The sequence below is a fragment of the Corvus kubaryi genome, unplaced genomic scaffold (genome assembly GCF_017639235.1).
Source record: "Corvus kubaryi isolate FWS band 111438036 unplaced genomic scaffold, C.kubaryi_AGA036_p1.0 129, whole genome shotgun sequence".
NCBI classification, from domain to species: Eukaryota; Metazoa; Chordata; class Aves; order Passeriformes; family Corvidae; genus Corvus; species Corvus kubaryi.
The window spans coordinates 2586689-2610400 of NW_024580664.1; the positions used below are offsets into that span (position 1 = coordinate 2586689).

Sequence of the window (23712 nt, forward strand, 5' to 3'; positions counted from 1 at the left end):
AGAGGCATTACTGAAGGGCTGGGTAACACTGTCATGAACTTTAAGCTAGAATAATATGGCTAATTCCAAGGAGATTATTTTTAAGTGCAGGTGGCATGAGATTTAGGGGCATTTTGTATCAAATGTTTCATGCAAGCACTAGCACACACCAGTTTCTTGAAATAAGGTATACTGTTTTTGACTGGAACAACAGGAATTGGTTTCATCCACAGCTTTCCAGGTATTGCCTCAGAAGACCTTTCTGCCACCAGATTTTTGGACATGTTGACACATTTGTAACACTGAGATATAATTACAATGAGCTTCATGAAATACACTGCTTTGAAACTGCACGGTGCAAAGAAAATAATAGTTAACAGAGAGAAGTTTATAATATTAATCAACCCTACATTTCTCTGTCCCTGTGGGACAGACCATGTCTTGCCTCAGATAACTGTGAAAAGGCTGAAATTAGAAGCAGCAAAAAGAAGGGCAACATAAGGAGACCTGAACATGCTGCATCTGCTGGACAAGTTAATTAGAACAAAAAATAAACTGTATGAGACAGTACTGAGTATGATCCCCAGTAGCAGTTCCTGGAATAGCTCTACTATATCTTACTAATGGCACTCAGTTGAACTTAGGTATAAATTATAGGGAAAAAACATATAATCTTCACAGATGAAAAGGTTAGAATTAACATGTTTTGAAGAATGCCTTGGCAGAATTTGTTGCATTGTAATCAAGAAAATGATAAGGAAAATTAAAAACCAGAGAAAAGAGGGCCTCAATTTTACCTTCAAAGGCGTTTCATCTGGAAAAGAGTTCTCAACCAATGACACGTTGGTACAAACCTGTAATACCAGTTTTTCCAGATATTCCATAACTGGATGTACAGGTGTCCATATAAAGGAGATGGGAATGCTTTATCTACCAAACTTGTTGATTATTCCTATTTCATTGCAAGCCAATATTTTCCCCTTTTTCTGTCACTGGAAAATCATGCATTCTTTTGCTAATTAGTGAGGTATTGTTAATAAAGACAGCGTACCATGGACTTGCATGCAGCACACCTAAAAATGGTCCGGCAATAAAAGTTATTTTCTTCTTCTTTGTATTCCTTTCATTTTCTGTTTCACTTCTAATAATTTCAAAGCTTTCTATAATTGAAGAAACAAGGCTTGAAGAGTCTACATAGACATCATAGTTTGATCTTTTCCTATCAGCTCTTAATAAATGAAATACTTGAATGAGAAAGTAATGTTGACAAATATGTGATCTACTTCAAAGATCAGCTTAGTTATTGTCACCTAAAGAAACATTCCTGCAGCAGAATAAGTTCTAACTGTATCTAAGAATGCAACATAGCCAAGAATTTTAGGCCAGATCTCTGAAACAATTTTCTAATTCTGATAGGCTGTATTTCTTGATTCTCTCAAAAAAGAAAGACAAAACTGCAAGTTTCAAGCCTTTAGGGCTGCTTTTGCTTCTGGAATAGGGCTTGTGAGACATAACAATTTCATCAGATATGTACTTTAAGAAAGATCTGAAGACACTTATAGAAGAAATCGAAGGTGTGAGTCAAATATAACTTTTTCAAAAGTAGAAGAGAAAAAATTATAGTCTATATGTTAAAGATTAAATTCTTGAATTGTACATTCTGGCCTGTTTTAAGGAAAAATGTAGCCTTCTTAGATGAATTAAATAATGTCTCTCACAGTCAGAGGACATGGCATATAAAACACTAACAGCTATATTAAGGTCCTCTCCAGTGGAGATAGGGTTTCTAACTAAGAGATAAACTAATTAAATACTTCTCAGTACCACAAGATGATAGAAAAACTGTATCCTCTTTTACAATAAATGGCATACTGAACTTACTGAAAATGTACAGATTTTCATGGACTGAAAATAAAAATTGTAATGAGGTTACCTTCAGACGTCTGCTGACATTTTTGCAGCATACATGAATCTGACTACAGACCTATTTTGTGATCTGAAACAGAACAAGAACCTCTGCAGAACTGTCTTTTTAATTTCATGGCCCAATTATACTCAGGACAAGAAGACATAATGAAATTATACGGGTTAGAGAAAGATCCATTATTCCGACTGATCAAGCAAAAATGAAAAAGAAAGTCATCCAGACTGACAATTTCAGCTGCTAGTGTTTATTATGCCAAGGTGATGCTACCAAAATGGCCACAATTTTGTTGCCTTCAATCCTTAAGATTTACAGTTTCAAGAGAACTTGAGGGATGTAGAAAACAAGGCAGAGAGATCTATATTAGACAGGCATTTCCCTGAAAGCCCAGGCTGCCCTCTCCTGGAGTGAATTATCTTGCACAACTGTGGTCTTAGCTCATGGTCAAAGTTACATGAGGAACATCTCACAAACAACAATCACCTGATCATCAGGTATTTAATTTTTCATTTGTGTTATCTTACAGAACACCTACTAAACATGTATTCAGATGATCAAGAAAGTTACACACATCTTGCCAGGATGGAGTTACATACAGAAATGACTTCCCTGTGCAATGAAGTTATCCCACTTTTAGTATAGTAACTTACTATACTACTATGTGTAATACCTGACATTACTGGGATGCACTGGCCTCCAACTTGGGGTGAAATTCAATGCTATGAAAGCATGACCATTCACTGGGAATTCGAGAATGCTTCTCTGATGTCAGTGATCTAGCTCCAGATAAAGCCCTGAAAACAGGTCACACCAAAGCTGCATTCACATAGTCTGCTCTACACATACTGGAGTAAGAAGTGTTCCCATCAACTTGTTGCAGATTCTTCCACCAGTTAAAGCTCAAAAAAAAGGACAGAGTCTTTATCCTTACCTCAGGCAATCTGATATTGAGGTATCTCCTGCCATCCATGCATGCAAGATACATGGTTTGTTTACTCTACAAGGCCATCTGATGCCAAAGCTAAAGCAAATATTTACCATGGTATGTGGACTGTTCTCCAGATAATTGAACAGAGATGTTGTCATATGCTGTCATTCAGATAATACACAGCTGTGGAGAATTCAGTGTTTTTCTATTTGATAGAAATACACTTCTTAAAAATTGGGACCCCTTTTTCAAATCAGGGGATGTAGGGAATTAGCAAACACCAAGAGTAAAACTGCAATCCCCAAACATAAAAAGGGGTTGATTATTCTTCGGTAGCAGACTACTGAGGTAAAATTATGAAGACTTGAGAATTTGAATAATTATTTTGTTGTATTCATCTCTCACTTTTACTTGAATGATAATGAATCATTGCAAATTTCCTGAAGAAAACATAAAAAGCACTGAAATTGAGTAGGGAAATACTAATGCCTTATTTGAATGGAAGTCTCTGATTTAGAAATCCTGTAAAAAGCATTTTAATTGTTTCACTCAAATGCAAACAAATCCTCAATTATTATTAAACTAAACATTCTTTTAGGATGCAGATCTTCCATGAATTTTCCGAAGATTATAATTAGGTCATATGATGAATTGTACTTGTCACTGTAGATCTCGAAAAGGAAAAAGGAACCTTTCAGTGAAACTACAGCTAGCTAAAGCAGAGAAAAGCTGCAGCACAACACAGAACACTGTTTCTGCTGCTCCTTGCTGACCATTATTATTCAAGGTTCAGCTTTTAACATTGTAGATAAGAGACATGCCTTAAAGACTTTTCCAAGAGAAACAATTTTGATCTGTTCTTTCCAGATTTTGTTATTCCCTTTCCACATTAGTACTCCTTGTCTCTTGCAGAGTTACCATGCATCATCTATCAGTAAGGAGTTGAAAGGAACTAAATGATCAAAATAAAATGTTGGTTTTTTTCATGCAGGCTAATATTGTGTCCAATATGTGATCCTGTATATTACTTAAATAATTCTAGGATACCAGCTGAGAATGGAAGGTGGAATTGTAATTTTACTATAATTACTTAATAATGGTAAATCAATAATTTACTGATGGTAAAATGTACTATTGAAATGCTTGTAGAAGATGGCCTGAACTTCAGTCATTTTGCCTGCTATTTTTTCTTTGCTTTCTAGGCAGAGACAAGAGGAAATCCAGCTTTCACTCAATCCATAAATGAAATCATCCACAAATTAGAAACATAAAATTCTACTAAGCATGACCTTATAGTCCCAATCTCAGACGAAATTAACTGTAGTAATTAGAAGTTATAGAGTGTAGTCCATTGTAAATTTAACCAAAGAAGATAAGAGTCAAGTGAACCCAGGTACTATGAAGAACTTTAACAGAACTGCGCAACAGCAGAAATCTGGAGAAGTTAATTGTGTAATGTCAGCAAATTTTCTTTCCGTTTTCTTATCTTTGCTTTTAAACATCAAGAAATATTCTGTATCATTCAACTACCCAGAATAAAATTGTGATTGCTGAAGAGAATTTACAGTAATACTCAAATGACCCCAGACCTAGGAATAAAAGATACCATTAAAACTAATTATTTCTAGTTAAGTTTGAAAATATTTACTATATCCATCATATAAACACATTCTGTTAGCTTCAAAGTTAGTGATACATATTATCTTTGTTTATATTATATTCCAAAAAACCAAAATTAGTAATTTCTGATCATTTTAACTCTCTCTTCATCAAAGAAAATAGGATTTCTCACTCTTATTTCACAATAGTTTCCTAATAATATAGTTTTCTATCAATCCAGCTATGAAAATAATTTTTTTAATCTTTTAAAAGCAATGCTTTTCAGAATTTTTAAACTCCACCAGTTAGGAATGAAGAGGATTCATCTCATTTCAAGATCAATACTACAAAAGCCAATTGATAATAGCACTGAATTTCAACATTTGTGTTATTTTTATTTTACAGTAATCTACTCCTATTTATATTTTAAATACAATATCCCTTTAGAATTTGATCTGCAAATCCCATAAACTAGCTATCAAAGATATTTGCTTCAATACATCAGCTTTCCCAAGTACTATACCCTTCTGCTACAAGTTTAGCCTATATAAAGCAACTTGCACATTGAATTTGAAGGGACAAAGCCAAATGCTTGCTTTACTGACAATTTCCCATTCCTGAAGTTCTGATATGTGAAAAAGGATATACTTTAATCCTTCTTAAAGCATTTTAATTATGTGAATCTCTACTTGCAGATAAGTTCTTCCCTATTACAATCACACTATCATTCTATTCAACTCTTATCATCAGCACAAATACATTGAAGTTTTACTTTAATGAATCCCATTGCTACTGCAGAAACAACATGCAGTAACAGGTTTCTTAGAAAGCTTCCCTTCCTTATCTTTACTGGTGGTTACATAATGATTTCTAATTACATTTTTTCAACTTAAAACTCTTATTGGAGTGTATTGACCACACAATGGTGAAAGTAGATGTACAAATCATCATAATTTCAAAAGCTACAATACCTAAATTCTAGGCAAGTCTGGAAAAAAAAGGTTTTGTTTATTCAAAATATCATATTCAGGGAAAAATTATGTTTCATAATACTAGTCATAAAATATCAAAACTCTTGTAGAGTAGAAGGAAAAAATCAGGAATAATTCAGTGTATTTATGATAAATGTATTTTACTACCTAAGACAACAGCAATTCCAACTTAAACCCAAAGACCTAAAGTTTTATAAAGCTTTGTTGACAGTCAAAGTAAGCTTTTTTTCTATACCTGGATGTTCTTTCTCTTCAAGACTGTATTCCAGAGATCCAAAGGAATAATTAGCTGGACTGATTGCAGGAGCAGAAATAAAACTTGCACAGCCAATGGGTGGGTTGATTTCAAAATAATTGTGGCTGTGATTCATTCGGTGAAATTCCAATGAAGATACTATGGATGTACGTTGCTTTGGCTGCAAGAAAAATAGAAGTTTGGCATGAAAAATACAGACTTTTTGTACAGTTTTCATTACTTTAATAAATCTATATTTCTCCATTTTTACTGTTTTTATTTGGCTCAAAGGTTATACTACTAAAAATCATTTCATATGACAAGCTGTGGTGTGTAGAGATAATTTCCTTTCAAAATCTGGATAAATCTTTATTAGAAAAAATGCACGTCTGCATTCTAATCAATTTAATTCAACATCAAATAGGCTTTTAGAGCCTTGCATATAATAATTGCAATCATCTTTTGATAAGAAAGGGAGCTCTTCACCAGCTGCATTGCTGGGTACATCTTGCAAAACAATTAGAGCGCTGATGCCTGTATAATGAAATTTACTAAATAATATCGAGTGCCCACCACTCGACAGCCACCCTCTGCTGTTTATTCCATTTATGAATATGCCTCAAATATTCAAAGACTGGAATGTCTGGAAGCTTAAGGGAAAAGTGTCAGCTTCAAAAACATACATGAAAATCAAACTTTCTGCATGAGTTTTCATGGAACAGTTAAAAAACTTGGTACTCCTCCATTTCAAATATTTACTTTTGAAGCAAACATCTGAGCAGACCCCACTTACTGGTTGTGCTTTGGATTGCAGAGTAGTTCCAGAGCATGAGAAACTCATTTCTTTTGGGTGGATCCACACCATCAGGCATAGAAATTAAATCTATATAGTGTGATCATCAGGTAAGCAATAACTTTTTCACTACATGGACTTGTTCCCATTACACTGCCCTGCTTACTAGTACAGACATACCCTTAGTGCTCAGTATAATGGGTTTTAAGCCACAGACCACTGCTGGTTTGCAATGCCATGCTAAATAGTCTGTTGCAACACTCATTTGGTTCCATACCCAAAATACCCTAACCCCACGATGCTCCTTGCTGCTTCAAGATCAATGACCTGAAAAACTGAACATCTCCAAAACAGAGGAGGGCCTGAATCCACATTTACAGCTGTCTGTGTGTTTATTTCACAACAGAGAAAAACACCTCAGGAAATGCTGCCTTAGAGAACCAAACATGGACAAAAATTGGAAAAAGAGAGTAAAAGATACGTTATCTCCTCGTTCTAGCATGTCAGGCTTAACAGGTCAGAATATTTGTAAGGGTCAAGAATTTGTTCCTTATTGGTGTCAAGACCTAATTACTACCTTTGGGAGCATAAAGATCTTCCTTGGACCACGAAGGTATTCACCTAACTACCTGTTAAAATACAACCTATCCCAGTGGAGTAATTTTCAAACTTGGTTTTGGTCTATTTAATTTTTAGGTTACAAGTCCTGCAATGCTTGTGTTATAAATACCAAACCAGGCTGTTTTCACTAAAAATTCACTCTTTCTATTGGAATGTCAGACAGAAAAATTCAATAGAATTAGGTCTGTATAATGTTGATTATTTCTTAAAGTTGTGTTAGGCACCATATAAATTAACTGTGTCCAGTTAAAACTGAGAAAAAACGGAAATTTGGGCAATCATCTGGAACTCATCTATGGTCTATGGGTCTTACTTTCTTTAATAATTAAAACCAGTTTCTACTTTGAAAGCCTGACTCCTAAGCCTAGAATTTCATGGGAGAGTTCAATGAACAGGGACAGACTCCGACATCAAACAGTATGGCTGAAAGTCATTGTTTGGGATCTGAGCCAAAATAACTCTCAGATCAGACCAAAAAAATTCATGTGTATTAATTAAATCTAAATGGCACACTTTTGCTAGACAACAGATCCATGAATGACCTAATTATTTCTAAAACTGAAAAAGATCTCTGGTCATTTAGAAGTATGTTTGCGGCCCTTTCCCAAGCAATGGTGTCTTTGCAGATTTGCAGGACTTCAACTCCTGAGTTGAAAAGGGGACACTTCAAATACCATGAGGTGTGGTATCTCTGGTAATTCTTAATCCGAGACAGTCCCTGCCTAAATGGGCAGCTGGAATGGTCCAGCTTTGTGTCCCAAAGCAGCTCCAAAGGCAACTGCCCTGGCCTTTGTCTAGTCAGGCCTCCAAACACTGTTTTGACTGTGTGCCCCTTTCTTGGAGGCAGCATCTGATGCACCATTTGGCCTTTCACTATCTTATTTTGGATTTGGGCATTATTTTTATTATTATTATTATTATTGATTCAGAGAAACATATCTCAGTTTAATATGCCTTTCCAATCTAAGGCTTCTGCAGAGAACCTCACTCAAACTCTAGTACTCTACAGCATTACACTGCTGCTATACTGTTTGGAGTTAACAAGGTCCATTTGTCAACACGGGCCGATAATTTTTCTACATAATTAGGAATCCAGCATCTAAGCCTTTATAGCTAACTAAGAAACTTGAGGAATTAGAGGAATCTTTTATACTTTTTCTGTGTCCTGTAAAATGTTATGCTGTTGAAGTACACTAATTGTTCATTAATATATACTATGACAGATTCAGTAAACCGGTTTGTGTTGAGTGCATCTCTCTGCCTTTATCTCTCTAAACTACGATTTGCACAAAAAAACCAAACCAAAACAAAACAGTAGAAGTGAATCAATCTTTTTTTCTACATTTAGGATTAAATTCCATTCCAGATTTGAACAACTAAATTTCCAGCACAGCTATTTATATCTACCCTAGTTATTTAAGCTCCCATAGCAGCCAGTTGAGGTCTAGTCAATAAAATCAAGATCCAGTCAATACCATCAAAAGTTTAGAGAACAATTCACCTCACCCCAGTCCCATTGGTACTAATTCCCTTGCCTTAGTGCAGGTATCTACCATCACTGCAGATTCCTTAGGGCATCCCACCTGGCCTCCAGCTGCCATTCCGAAGAGTGCAGGTCTCCCCTATATATGCCCTGTACAATTCTTGACAGCCTCCATGTGCATTTCAGAGACATCGCTATAGCACCTCAAATGACATCAGATTCCTACTTTTAGGTAACTGCATTGAATCCTGCATCTGTCCTAAGCATGACAGGAGATTTGGTATATAAATCAGACAGAGATTCTTATATACAGAAATGAAAGCAGAGGTGTTTCAGTCCCAGATTTAATCCCACCTCTAGCTCACATCTAGACACACTCTAGAAATCTTTCCTTAGAATCTGATGTCAAATTCCAGCCTTACTGGCAGTAACCTTGATTTCTTGATTGCATCCGCCAAAGCCACTGTTTGTCAACATTTACCAAGAACTGTTGAGATAGCTTCTGAAAAATTCTAAGATTATTTACTATATGGAACATCATAACTCAGTCAGGGGTCAAGATTTCATAGTTGTGAAAGACAAACACAAAACTTTGTCCCAAAGAGATAATGCTTCTTTCGTTCTTTGAAGCCAGCTTTGTCATTACATGCCTTTCTTGTATTACTCCAAAGGTCTGGACATGCTTAGATAACCCTTGTGAAATTCTGGCATACTTATGGCTTCACTTCACCCCAATAAGCATGTTACATAGAATTCAGATTTGTCCTTAAGTAGATTTTTATTCATTACATTCACGTGTTTAATCTACTTGTTATGACTTGTTATGACTCTTCAATGACTGATATTTACTTTTAAGGCATTTCTTCACAAATATTATTTCAGTCATAATAATACCAACCTAGAAAACCCTACACTATCCTATAACAGCATACTAAATCAGGCTAATGAATAAATCTTTTCAATGCATAATCAAAAATATATCAGTACAAATCTTTAAAGATGTTGCAATAATATTTAAATAACTTTTAAATCAGATGTAATAAGAAGAATATTTTCTTGTGCAGTCTGTAGTGAACATGTATCAATGGAAGATATCCCTTTGAAACTGCAAAAACAGGAAAGGCATCAAAATACACATATTGAATTGCTTTTCCATTAAAAAGACAAGTAAGGACTTAATGACTCCATTAATGGAATTTGCATGCAAATTCTGTAATGTTACCATGACTGGCACGTAACACTATGAGCACACAAGGGATCATTCAAATATTTCTTACAACATTTAGCAGAGGCAGCAGGGCAAAACTTCTTTCTCAGTTTAACACCAAAATATTTCCTCAGCTTTAAAGCATACTCTGCAATACAAGCTTCTGACTTCACCCTCTTTTATCTTTGGGATTTGTGTACATAGCACAATCATAGCCTTAAAAAAATTAATTCTCACAACACCCTGTACTATGACAGAGCTAGTTGCCTCATTTTACAGATGCTGAACAAGTGCATAGAGCTTTCCCAAGGGACAGATGTGTGGTTTGTTAAAACACTGAGAACCAATGAGCTTAAAGAAATTCTGCATTTGGCAAAACCTGCCAAATTCCAGACGCCCTACATAATGTAAAAACTGGTTTCAATTGCAAGACATCATGCAGAAAATCTATGATAGAATAGAGAACTGCACCCACTTTCTCAAATTCTAGTTAGCACATAAAATACAGACTTATCAAAGAAAGCAAGAGGCTGCAGCCCCTTCCCCCAGGCTCATCTCACATATATAACACTGTGTGAGTGCACTTACGTGGCCACACAAATCCCTCATTTGGATACCTGCCCAGATGGTTCCATTCTTTCAATTCTCTGATCAACTCACTCCTTTTCTTTCTCCAGCTTCCTTCCTTCTAAAATCTTGCTCTAATTCTATACACTCATTTTCCCTTTCATAAACTCACAGAATGGTTTGATTTGAAAGGGACCTTTAATGGCCATTAGATCCAAACACCCTGCAATAAGCTGGGACATCTTCAACTAGACCAGGTTGCTCAGAGCCCCATCCAATCTGACCTAGAACACTTCTAGGGATTGGGCATCCACAACTTCTCTGGGCACCTCTCTTTTTCTGTTTTCTCCTATCCATTGTTACACTCCTTCCAAAGCTACTTATGTTGCTCTCAAAAAACCTTCACAGTACACAGTTGATGCCAGTTCTATTTGGTATTCCAAAATTTGCTTTTCTGCTTTCTCTGTGGTTTTGTCACCAAGATCTCTCAAACTCCCTAATGGTCCTACCTCTACAATGACTTTACAGTCACTACATCCCTCTCACTGTCCTTCAATGCATCCAATTTTAACCCCTGTCCTCCCTTTCAAATACAACTTTCACAACACTTTTATGGTTTCTGTCTTTTGCCTCAACATTCCAGCATACCATCTCTGTTCCTATCTTTGTCTCCTTTGCTCATGTACACTTATATAAAAGCCCAAAACATTCAAAATTTTATTGGTAAAATACATCCTGTTACAGGACAGGCTTCTTTGTTTTCTTCTGTCTCCAGTTTGATTTGCAGAAATCAGTCCTGATACATTCGCATCAGTCAGTGCTGCTGTCAAGAATTATTTGATTTATAGGATCTGAGCTAAGGTGATCAAGTAGCCTTGAAATTGCAAAAACTGGAGATTACAATGCATTTGGGTTTGATTCATCTATGTCACCTAGAAGTGCAAGACTACATTGAATTATTACTAGACTACTGAATCAATTATTCTGTCAAGCCTCAAAATACCGTGTTGAACAAGCTCAAGACACATTTTCTTTTTAATATGGTAATATAATTTTCTCTTTTTTCATTTCACAAAACTTTATCTTAAATTATGGCAACAATTAAAAATAAAATATAGGCAGTTTCAGCACCCATCTTGACATTGTTGATTTTACTTGTCAACATTTTAATTTAGTTTAAGAGCAGAAAGCAGAAAATACACAGAGGCTGGTAACTAATACATCCCAAGCAGCCACATCAAGGAGCTTACAGGATCATGAGATTTACCAAAAAAAAAAAAAAAAAAAAAAGGAAAAAAGATGCTTTCACTCTTTTTTTTTTTAAGTGTAGGTCCTTTATGATACTAAAAGCATAATGCATTCTAAAACTAAACTAATTTTTAATGATATCATAGAGTCAAAGTCCTAGGAATTTCTGTTTGATTGACTATTAATTTAGAGGAAGACACTGCTTGCATCCTGCATGAGCAGCAAGTGCATACTACTTTACAGTAATCTCATGGTCCCTCAGCATACTTGGATCCTTCCCCTGGCAGTGACATGCTCAGGAATGACACAGACTCAGCTTTTCTGTATAGCCTGTGGTCAGGAAGCTGTGCTGTGTGACTCTGGGTACCAGACACACACAGTGCTTTCTGTTCTCTGCGCACATTATCCTAGCTCTGCCTCAGAAGTCCTCCATTGGAGTACGTAATTAAAGGTCAGAGGGCTGCTGCCCCTTCTGCCTGTGGTCTTATCTCAGATGACAAATCAGACAGGACAGTAAGGGAAAAAACTGATCTTCCCCCAGTTTCTATTTTCCTTGCCTTCTACTTTTATTTCAGTTGCAACCATATTGCAGCTGCGGGTTCTGAGGAGCAGCAATGCTGAATGCCAAAAACTGCAACACCTTTGGAGCGGTTTCCCTCTTTGACAGATGTGACCAGATTTTGAAGATACACAAATATACCTACCCTGGGAAAACACTGCTTGAAATGAGATTCAAATAGCAAGAGATAAATTTGATAAATAAGAGGAATGCCTTATTCCACAGATATAAAAATTTCCTAACTTTCAAAGATTTAAAAAAAGTGTTATTTTTGCTGAAACAGTTGGAGAACGGATGTAAGACCATTTTCTTCAAAAAAGTTCAGATTCCAGCTGCTAGCAACATCCCATTTTGACCTGTAGATTATGAAAATTGCTTGTATGATATATTATATTTTTATATCATAAATTTTGAAGGGCCAAGGTGATGGCTCTTTTTTTAAGCTGCATGCTACAGACAACATGCACGTGTGAAAATGTGCATTATCAGATGATGACAAAGGCTTACTGAATAACTAAGGTGCTCAAACTCCCCCCCTCCCCATACTACACAGAAACAAAGGAAAATGTTAAGAATCTAATGTAAGAAATCCACCAAGGTACTATAGGTAGGGTTTTAATCTTCCAAATTCTGAGTGTGTTACTGTTTCCAAGCATTATGGGTACTAGGGCAGGGAAACTGGCATGGATTTGTTCACACCCCTACAATTAAACTTCATTAGGTGTCAGAGAAGGGTCTTCAAGGCAGAATTATCTACCAAGAATGGTGCTTGCTCTATGCAAATCACAAATGAGGCCTGAAAGCGGATATGTTTGGAGAAAGAAAATTGTACACTACCAAAATTATATCCAGGACTATGTCCATAATTCAACAGTGTAGATGACAACTTCGTGGAGCTAAAAGCTCATTTTACTAGCATAGATGTGCCTTTCAGTATCTGAACTACCTTTAAAAACAGTATTTCACCTGGTCTGTTACAAGCTCATATAGGAAAAATGTTGTATATTTCTTCATTATTTGTGTTTATATTGAATCAGGAATCACAACCTAGAGAATCTCTCCAGGCGACTAACCAACTTCAACCAAGAAAGACATGCATGTACAAGTGATATTCTAAAAACTTAGCACTCTTGACAATAGAGTGTTATTGTGCTTTAATTTATACTTATGTTTTAGTATCCTGTTGAACTGTAATTAAATGCATTAACACAAACTGTTTGCTGTTTTCATTAGTACCGTGTACTGGGTAGATGTGTTTATGTTTTCATATCAGCTCTAATTAAAATATCTAAATAGAATTATGTTTTATAGTTACTTGTCAAAGGAGATCTCTTACTATGCATCTCGTTAATAATATTTTGTTTAATGTTGTTATTAAGAAGTCCATTATTAAGAATATCCATTATGCTCTAAGAAATTTTTGTTTTTTTCAAATATTCTCCTCTGGAGCTGTTACATGTCTTCTACCCATAAATGCTGTGGTAAAACGGGTGGGTGTTGGGGGGAGGGGTTGTCGGGGGAGAGGTGTGCATAGGAATCGGTCTGGTGTCCAACCATAGCCTTTTTTTGTGTTTGCTACTCAGTATTCCAGAATAAGATAATTTCATAATGTCGGTCCTATTTTCAGCCATGCATGGATGAATTGCTAACCACATCTTAATGGCATTGACAGTATACCTCTTACTCTGCTTTGCTCCCTTTTTTTCAAGGGCTATTTAGGAGCTTTATTTTTTATTCAACATCATTAGAATGAGAAGACATCAAACTGCGTGCAGTAGATTGGTATAGACATTCTCTGTCCCACAGAGAATAATCTGAAATATATTTACATACCTAGAATCAAGGTCACTGCTGTCAACCACCTTAATATGCTTGCAGCCCTAACAGATACACACAACCTTGGAAACACTCTGACATCCAGTAAAAATCTCCAGACCAGGCACACAAAGGATGAGTACTACAACTACCCATCTGCGGACTGCAGAATAAATCTTTATTTTAGAGGGTTTGGGGAATGCTCAGCACCTTCCAGAACTTCATAAAAGCATGTACACAGGAGTATGGCTTTTACCTTGGTATGATGGGTTTGATCCCCCACAAAATCATAACTCTCAGCAAAGTTTTTTTAAGTTTTATTTGCCTCTTGTGCTAAGTATGGACACAGCACAAAGTGCAGCACCAAAACACAGGAGCAAAAGAAGTGTGCACCTCAACAGGAAGCACCGTGTACCTGCACAGTATTTCTTCACTGTGGTTTTCCTGGTTATTCCCTGCCTGGCTGAGCATGTTGTAAGTGGAGCTTACGACATAAAGCAGCTCATAGGAGAAAGAAGGTCCTTGCACTCCAGCTGTCCAGTGATCTCATTCAGAGAGTGGAGAGAATTTATTGCATAACAGTGTTCTCCAGCCCTCCTTTTTATGATAAAATGTAACAAAACAGATTTTGTGTGTGTGTGTGTGTGTTGCAAAACAAGTTCAGTAGATGCAACACAGAGCTCTCATGGTGTTGTGTACCGGTGCAACAGCCTGCAGCAGGGATTTCACTGAGCTGGCAGAGACAGGAATGTGCCAACTCAAGCCAAATGTGACGAGGCGTGCATTTCATTTGTGAACAACTAAGGGAACCACAGCAGGGTGCCGGCACAGGGGAGGAACCAGGTGGAAATAGTTTCATTGTTTCAGCATGGGGAAGCAATGACACTAATCAACTTGAAAAGCCTGTTTATGTAACCATTAGTTCTGGAAATTTATTTTCTGGAACTGTGATTTTCCAGAGTTTCCTCTAACATGATTTTTTGTTTGATTGATTGTTTGTGTTCAAAATAGTTCCTGCACCTATCTGCAAAAAGAATGATACATAATTTCATTGAATGTAAATTATTATCACTTTTTAAGTCAATTAGGGAGGCTCCAGAGCACTCATCTCCTACAGCTGTCCAGGCTGATACAGGGAGTGGCATGTCACGGTCCCTGTCTTTCCCTATGCCTAGATGAACCACATATACACAAGTGACAGGTACACTGTGCATGCAAACACAGTTGTACATCTGGTAGCCCAAACAAATGGGATAGGTCTGTCAGAGGCAGGATTCTGCTAGAACTTGCAGGAAAAGGAGACAATTTTTTTTGCCCACTAATGTTTAAACTATGAGCTGCTATTACATTGATAGATGTCTTAGCCAGATGAATGAGGAGCCATAGCTTGAATTGCAACTTTGTTTACAGAGGTTAAAAAAAGATAAATGGGAAAAAAAAAATGATTCCTGTAAAGACAGCACATCCATATCGAAAAGAAGAAAAAACCCAATATTATGATGAATAGATTATTGCAGATCTTAGCAATAAAACCAGAAAGAATAAGATTAGAAAATTTCATCATGTCAGAAACACTGAAATTCTTTGTTCCTTTGTCCTCCTACCAGAAACACTCCTTATAGCATTTAAACAACACTTTTAGGAAATTGGGTTATTCACATAAAATAAGGAAAATACTAATTCATGGTAGATAAAATCAAAGTCACTTTTAAATAACCCATATTTAGACATCAAAAGCTGTACCTACAGTAAGCCATTTGAAACATATCTTTAAAAGACAAGATGACAAAATGCAAACGCTGGACTACATTTAATAAATAAATTTAAAGGTGAGAAGTCAGAATTCAGTTTTATGAGAATTGGCCCAAGACCCTCAAGTAAATAACACTGGCAAAAGAAACAGTCTCATAGGAAAAAAAAGTGCTCTTTCTCCCTCTATGGATATAGTTTATTTGTTCAAATGGAGTTGAACAAATAAATAAGGAGAAGCTTATTAAATTTAGTAGCTAATACAAAAAAATACATGAAGCATCACAAGCAGTTCAATTTTGTTCAGGCTTCATCCAGACTGAGAGCTGCAGGAACTGCTATAGAACAAGCTCAATTTTACTATCACTTTCTAAAATTACAGTCTGATAAGGTAAGTTATATTTTACTCGATGTACTAATGTAACTAAGTTAAAAGTTGAAGAACCTTACCTACTTGCTCTCCTACCACATCTTATTTTGGATCCCATGTGCTGTTAGTATACACAGAGGCACGTCTTTAATTTGAAAGTATATTACTTTCTCAAAGTCTTAATTAACCAGCAATTCATGAGTTAAAACCTTAGGAATTCTCATCTGGACAATCATAAAAAAATGATCAAGCAATTCCAAACCTGAGCTAAATTCTGTTTACTTCTTTTCTGCATATATGCAACTTTTCAAAAAACCTTCTTTTTCAGAGACTGACCATGGGAAAATTTGAAAAGAAGAAATTTATTTGCAAAATACTAGATCACAGGTACAAGCCATAGCTAAGGTGCACAGACAAAAGAGCACACAGACCCTCAAGATACTGTTAAGTATGCCAGCCTCAGGACTGAAGGTAGTAGAGGTGGGTGGCATTGTGGTACTGAGCTTAATACTGCTTCTGAGAGCTGTCTCTCCAGGGTATTGCACAGTGCCAGGGAGATGCACCATCTACATTAAAATGGGCTTCAGCTTTAGCAATAGTACACTGGATTGAATGGTTGAGACACATCCAAAGAGAGTTTAAAATAGATCCCAGAAAGCAATGGGATCTCATAAGGGATGAGTGGTAGGGTCACAACAAACTGCAGGTTTGTCATCTCAAAATTAATCATAATTAATTGAAGAAAGGACAAGTTTTCAGAAAAGTGAGTGAAAGATTGGGAGAAAATAGAAATTCCCAGCCATGTTTTGGGATATCATGTTTTTTCATAGAAGAGGGGGATAATTAGGGACAGGTAAAGAGACAACTAGAACGAAAAAGACAAAACAAGTTTTGAGTCTCTGAGGAATCCCTTAACTGATCCAGGCCCATCAGGATTCACCCTTTGTGCATGAAATTGTTTCTGCCTTACACATCCCATCTATGGTACTTTCACTCTGTGAGCTGACAGTGCAGTATCACAGCCTCCCTCCTCTTCAGGGACCCCATGAAGTAGCTGTAGCTGATGGGATCCCCCAAAAGATGCACATGGTCTGTGAGGAGAAACCACTGTACTGTGCTAAACCTTGCATTCACACCAACATCTACAAAATCTGTCATGTGCTGAAGCACTGCCACGATGTGAGCTGGCACACGTGCTTAGGAAAGGCCAAAGAAAACAGGAGGCAGAATGACCCCCACCTCTGCCTTCAAACTTCAGGTTTCTCTTTTCCCCCTCTCTGCCACTGCCTGTCCTCACCACACGGGTTGGAGGAAGGAGTCTTTGGTCCTCTCAGCTGCTGGATCACAGAATTAATTAAGCCAGAAAAGACCTCCGAGGTGATTGAGCCCAACCTCCAACTGAACACCACCAGGTAAACCAGCCCGTGGCACTAAGTGCCACATCCAGTCTTTTCTCAAACACCTCCAGGGATGATCACTCCACCAGGAGTGATCCATTCCAATGTCTAATCACTGTTTCTGTGAAGAAATTCCCCCTTATGTCTAGCCTAAACTTCCCCTGATGCAGTTTAAGACTGTGTCCTCTCATCCTGGTTGCACAGAAACAGTGTTTCTCCTCACTGCTGGTAAACCATTATGTGCACAACCCTACAGGAAAGATAAGTAAGCCTGTAAATTAAAATAACTATATGTGTTGAAAGACCAGACTTCCCTGGCAGTTCCATCCAAGCTGCCAAAGCCTGCCTCATGCAAAGCTGGCTGCTGAAGAGTTTCCCATTCTGCCTTTCACTGGTACTTTCCTGTGCTGGAGGCACAAGACATGAAAAAGGGAAAGAAGTGACAGCTGTTTTGGAAATCTATATGATCCCTGGTTTAGATCTCTTAGAAATCAATTTATTTTGCTAGAAAAATGCAAAGAGGCCCTGGCAGCCAACAGAAAATTAATTATTGTGCATACATTGTGTAACTATTCATTAGTTTTGCATGAGTGGTGAGAGGTCAGTCAGGAATAGAATCCCATTGTGTTACCCTTCAAAGAGCTTGCCATGTAATTGAATGGAATAAAGGAAGTAAATATGCAGGCAGAATTAACACTAATGGTTAGCAAACAGCACATTGCGAATATCTACAACTTCTTTGTCTAAATTCTTGAGTTGAGGTCTTAGGGGAAGGTGATTAGATAAAAAACAAAAACAAAAGAATACTGAGGGATGTGCATAAAACATTTAGAACAAAGAGAAGCACAATGGGATCTGAATGCTGTAGCACATCCAGCTTCTCGTGTATTAGCACACAGACTTACAACATACATTATGCCTGTCTGCTGTTTTCTGCATAGGGAGCATGCCATGTGTCCGGCCACGTGAGAGACATTTTAACAAACGTGGTAAAGTTCTGACCATATATATCACAGAGCTAGCTTTGTTCTGCAGAACGATGAGAACACTGTGAGTCAGTAAATGGAATGATTTAAATTTGAAAATAGCTTCCCAGAATCTGCTGAATCCATTCAGAGTTAACTAGCAGGAGAACATCACCGTTCAGCGTTCTGGGTCCATCTGTTGGCAATACCATGATGGAAACAGCTTTTTAAATGCTATTTTCAATAAGCTTTCACACAACAGCTTGTTTCAACAATATTTCATTACCTTTCTGTTTGTTTGCCGCCTACTATAAAAAACAGCTTAGAGGGAAGGAGGCATTTCGGTACTACAGACTGATGTAGGGTGGGAGGGACAGAGAGACTACAGAAACAAGCAAAAAGAGGAACAACTATAAAAAGAAAAAAGGAGAAGCTGCTGTTATTTTAAACCCCCTCCAATCTAAATTTAAACCAGCATGTGGAACTTGATCTGCAGTGGTGTCAGAAGGGGATGGTCTGCACCACCCAGTCACTTGAATTACTGTACAGCGACAGTGTCAGCCATAGGAAGCCAATGGCTCCCAGACAGAAATGGCAAGTGCACCTGGTAATTTCCTTTAATTCTGCAAGACCTTCTGAACTGTGTGCTCCAGTGTGCTCCAACAAGTACCAAAAGGAAGATTCACCTCCAACACTGTAACAGTCACTTGTGTGGTACAAAAACAACCTGGCCTATGCAACTCCTAGGAAAATATCATGTGTTCATCAGCTTGTTTTACTCTTCAAGTAAAACAAATGCCAGTGACTTACTGATGAAACAAAGCTTGCATCTGCTTGCATCAGAGTGGCTCAGTTGCAGGGATCAGCTCAGCAATAAAGAACAGATGGCTGCACTTGAACCCTAAATTAGTAGGAGATGAAGTTCTTTTGGTTCACACTAAAAAAGTTTCACAATTAGTCAGTTCAGCATGTAGTTGTCCCAGGTAGCTTTGGCACACCTAATGTCATGGCTTTTTAAACAAGGAAATAGATCATCCCAAGGTTTCTTCTGACTTATGTTACGCTCTGATCCCATGATTCCAGAATAAACTCCTCTATGCTGATTATCTCTACACTACCGAATCAAGTTCTAACATGTATTGATTTTAAAGTTTTGATTTAAAAGAGCTGCACTCCTTAAAGAATTGTATGGAGCACTCAAGTCTTACACACATTATGCATTCTGTTTCCCAAACAATATTAGATATAGGGATAGTTAGGAAGGATGGAAGTTCATAAGCAATACTACGTGGGAAAGTAAAATAAAAAAGGCATGAAGCATTATAACTTCATGCAAATGGAGATGCAGAAAGAAGAAAGTAAATCTGAAAAAGTAATATGGAAATAATACTGATAGAATCAGAACCTAACCTTGAAAGAAAACCAACAGTATGCAAAAATACAAAATACTGCATAAGGACTTCATTCATCACTAGCGCTGTAAGAAATATATACAGATATCTCTCTGTACATTTGGGCTCATTCATAAAATATTTTATCTTCTTCTGCTACTAAGATTGATTCTTAAGTAGAAAAAGTATTTTGTGTTCTGTTTATGTCTTTGCCCTACTCAAATGCGTAAAGCCATAACATCCTCTTAGAATATGTGCATCATAGCCTGCTATTAAAATGAGAAATACAACAAATAAGAGGATGCTTATGGTGAGCACCTACCTGAGGACGTATGACTTTCACTATGTTTTTAAGTGCAGTGTCTGGTGATGGAGGAGAGCAGTCAGGTGTTGGGCCTGTAGAGCTGTTTCTATGGTTACCAGATCCTGGTGTGGTAATTGCTACCTGAGGTGCATTATCTGTGAATAAAAATAACACCTATGTGAAATTACAAATACTTCATATATTTTAAAATACAAAAGAAATTTGAAAACAGAAGGTTACTCAGGACACTATTTAAACTTACAAAACCTAATATAATTCAAATATATTTGTTAAGGAATATATTGCATATCTACACTTATTTTTTCAGCCCATACATTTATTCTATGTTAAGGCAAGATACAGCATTTTCTCAATACCTAAACAAAATGATGTGGAAACCAAGCACGACTATTTTACTTTCATTACCTTGAATTACTGACTGTGAATCCAAATATTATCACTATAACAGGGGTGAGTTGAGAGATTTATAATGCAACTTCTAGCTCATCCTGGAAAATCCTAACACATACAACCCAGCTCTACATGTTAAACAAACACATACTAACTTAGAACATGCTAATAGCCATCATTGACAACTTTCCTTAACATTGTGATCAGCATAACTGACCAGCAAGGACTAATTACATGAAAATATGCTCAGTTTCTCAGGTAAAATTTTCATCCTCCATAGAGCTCTGCACTGCAGTAGCTTCCTTTCCAGCAGTACCTCAGCTAGATAACCTACAGCTGGCTTAAAAATACCTGCACACCTGCATGTACATGGGAAACGCCTCTTTGGACGTATTTTGCTCTTACCATTTTATGGCACTCTGAAGGATCATTAAAAATACTTAAAATATCATTCTTACCTTCTCCACAAGTTCTTAATGCTGTTTGATCAATGTAAAGTTAGTGAAAATCAGATCAGAGGATAGACAGGACGATGAAATAGTTTCTCAGCTGTAATAGTAACCAATCACTGGAATGACTTAGCAGAATGCCAAAAACTCCACATTACTTCATGCCTTTAGAATTGTAAAAGTAATGAAATGCTTTAGTTCAGATTCTGGGGAAAGTGCCATTGCCTGTGCATGGCTGTGGTGGTTATTAGAGTGTCTGTGAGTTTACTGAGCACCTTTGTCTGTGAGTCGCAAAGACGTGCTCCATGCTCCTAAATGTGCTGTTAGACCTGAAGCTCTGCATCTAGACAGTGATGTCTCATGTCTGTGGGCCTCAGCTGACAGACTATAGGGTTCACAGAAGAAAGCAAATTTATTTGTGATTGTGGTGGTTCTCAAATATGTGCTTCCCCTCTGTGCACAAATCTACTCCAGAAAAACCCAAACACCAATAAGCAAGAGCAGCTGGAGAATTTTGGCTGACCAACTTCCACAGGTACACACATAAGCTCCTCCATCTGCACAAGTCACAAATGCCTCTGTGAAAGCCATGACAGAAGCTTCCCTCTCTCAGTCCTACTAACATGAAAGAATTCTTGGAAGTGTAACAGAGATATCAAAGGGAAGGAAATATCCAGTTACATTAACAGAGAAGGTACATTAACATAGGATAGAGGGGAATAGTTTCAGGAATGTAAACTTTATGGCCTTTCCACCTTAGACATACTTTCACAGCATGGGTGACTCTAGGATATACTTCCTGCAGATACACTATGTAACTGGATGAAGTCTTAAAGTTTCTAATCAAATACAGACTGACAAATTATTCTTCTAAAACAAATATCAGGCAGGAATGTTTCAGCAATACTGATACAGCACTTACTGAAAGTATAAACAAAAGTTTAGATGGCAGATTGGCAGACATCCAAAATGGAGCCATCCTGTAGATAACCGACAGAGGGAACCCTCCCCGTCACAGAAACAGAAAAGCACAACTTTTTTTAAAAGTATCTCATTGAAATTGCCAGTCCCTTAGATGTGCCATCTTACCACACAGATGAGTTCTTCCTGAACCATCACAAGTGTGCACACAAAGCTTGGATCTGAAGTGTTTATTTCATAAAGTAATAGATGTGTGTTAATATGATATATCAAAACAAATTTTAAACAGCCTTAGAAAGGAATTGAAAATGAATTCTCACAATAACATAATCGACATGGAAGAATTTTGATAGCATTTTGGAAAGCCTTAAGGCTCTCATATTCTTTCCTGCCTGACCTGGTGTCTAACTTTAAAACTGTTCACATGCACCATGTAAATGAGTATTCTGTGTTTTGAAAGCCCAGCTCATCAAAGGAGGGATAGGGATTTCACAAGAGGACACACCTCTAAAGCCTTGCGATACTCTAAAAATCTCATAACGAGGAAAGAGGCTGGATATGAGTAACACCTTAACTGAGCTGAAAGTCTCTTTTGCTCCAGACTATGAAATAGCATCTTATTTCACTCTATGGACAGATAGAAAATCATCAGTGAACCTCCCTTACTGAGGAATCAGAGTTACTCTAAGAGATCCCTGCCCTGTGTTTGGGGAGACACCAAACAAGGGACTATACTACTGTCAAGAAATGTGGCAATACAGGCACCATACAGGAAGGTAAGAAATAAATTCCAGAGTGAGAAATGCTCCACATGAATCCAGCTAAGTGTACTTAGTGCACTTATGTAGTCACTGGTGTGAGAAACAAACAGAATGAGGGTCTCTGACAAACAGCTGAAGCTATAAAGGACACCAACTCCTCCGTACTTCAGCAGACCTTGCCTTTCTGTCACTATTTCCCTGTGAGCCTGTGTGGCTGTGCTTAGCACAACTGCCCTTGAGCTATTCAGCACATGAAACCCTTGCAAGTGCAATCAGGGAGTCTTGCCAATGCAGAAGTATCTCAAGGATGGATCACTCAAAGGACAGATCGTAAGAAATGCAGATTGGTGCCGATGGTACCAAATGCAGTTGTCTGCCCACCAGTTTATTCTGTTTCAAAGCTTTGTCAAAAGTCACCTCAGCTCAGTTTAACCACACTTTAAATACACAGAAGAAGGTAACAGAGGAGTCAAATTATATCAGCAAGATTTTGGTCTTTGCATAGGAAAGACTTCTTGTTGACCATGTTCAATAGTAGTTCACTGAAGGCTAGGTTTTGCCCCTACATACAGTCCCACTAAGTGGCATTGAACTGACTGGGAGTGACATTCTTGGAAGGAAAACTTATTGGAAGGCATACAAGAGGGGGAACAGGGCTGTTACATGCCCCACTAGACAGCTGAGAAAAAATTCTCCAGCTTCAGTGTGTGAATACAACCATAACCAATTCAGCAACATACACAATATGCAGCTATCTCAGAAAAGAGTAGTTACAGTCTGTCTTTCCAAGAAAAATTAAGTGGCAATACAGAAAAAAGATCATGTTTATAGAGTCTAAAAACAAAACTTTACTTTTTTTTTTTAATAAACAGCCCAGAAAAAAACATCCAACTGCTCAGTATTTCATGCTGTTCCTTCTTTCTCAAGGGGCTAAGTGTCTGAACTGTAATGGCTTCTTGTAAACAATTTCTTTATTGTGGACAGCTGTTTATTTTCACAGTAGGATGTTCCCATTAGGCAACCAATAATGATTTACTACCTGGG

At 37.3% G+C, this 23712-nt stretch overlaps 1 protein-coding gene across 9 annotated transcripts in view; it reads right to left on the reverse strand.

Annotated features, from left to right (window-relative positions):
• The window catches only part of ANKS1B (ankyrin repeat and sterile alpha motif domain containing 1B), a 413072-nt gene that overhangs the window by 252414 nt on the left and 136946 nt on the right, over positions 1-23712 (reverse strand). For all 9 annotated transcript variants that reach the window (XM_042026379.1, XM_042026406.1, XM_042026397.1 and 6 more), the window contains 2 exons: positions 20145-20281; positions 5658-5838 (listed from right to left, as the gene is read on the reverse strand). In XM_042026379.1, coding sequence (XP_041882313.1) covers positions 5658-5838; positions 20145-20281 — 318 coding nt within the window. The remainder of the gene's footprint in view (positions 1-5657; positions 5839-20144; positions 20282-23712) is intronic.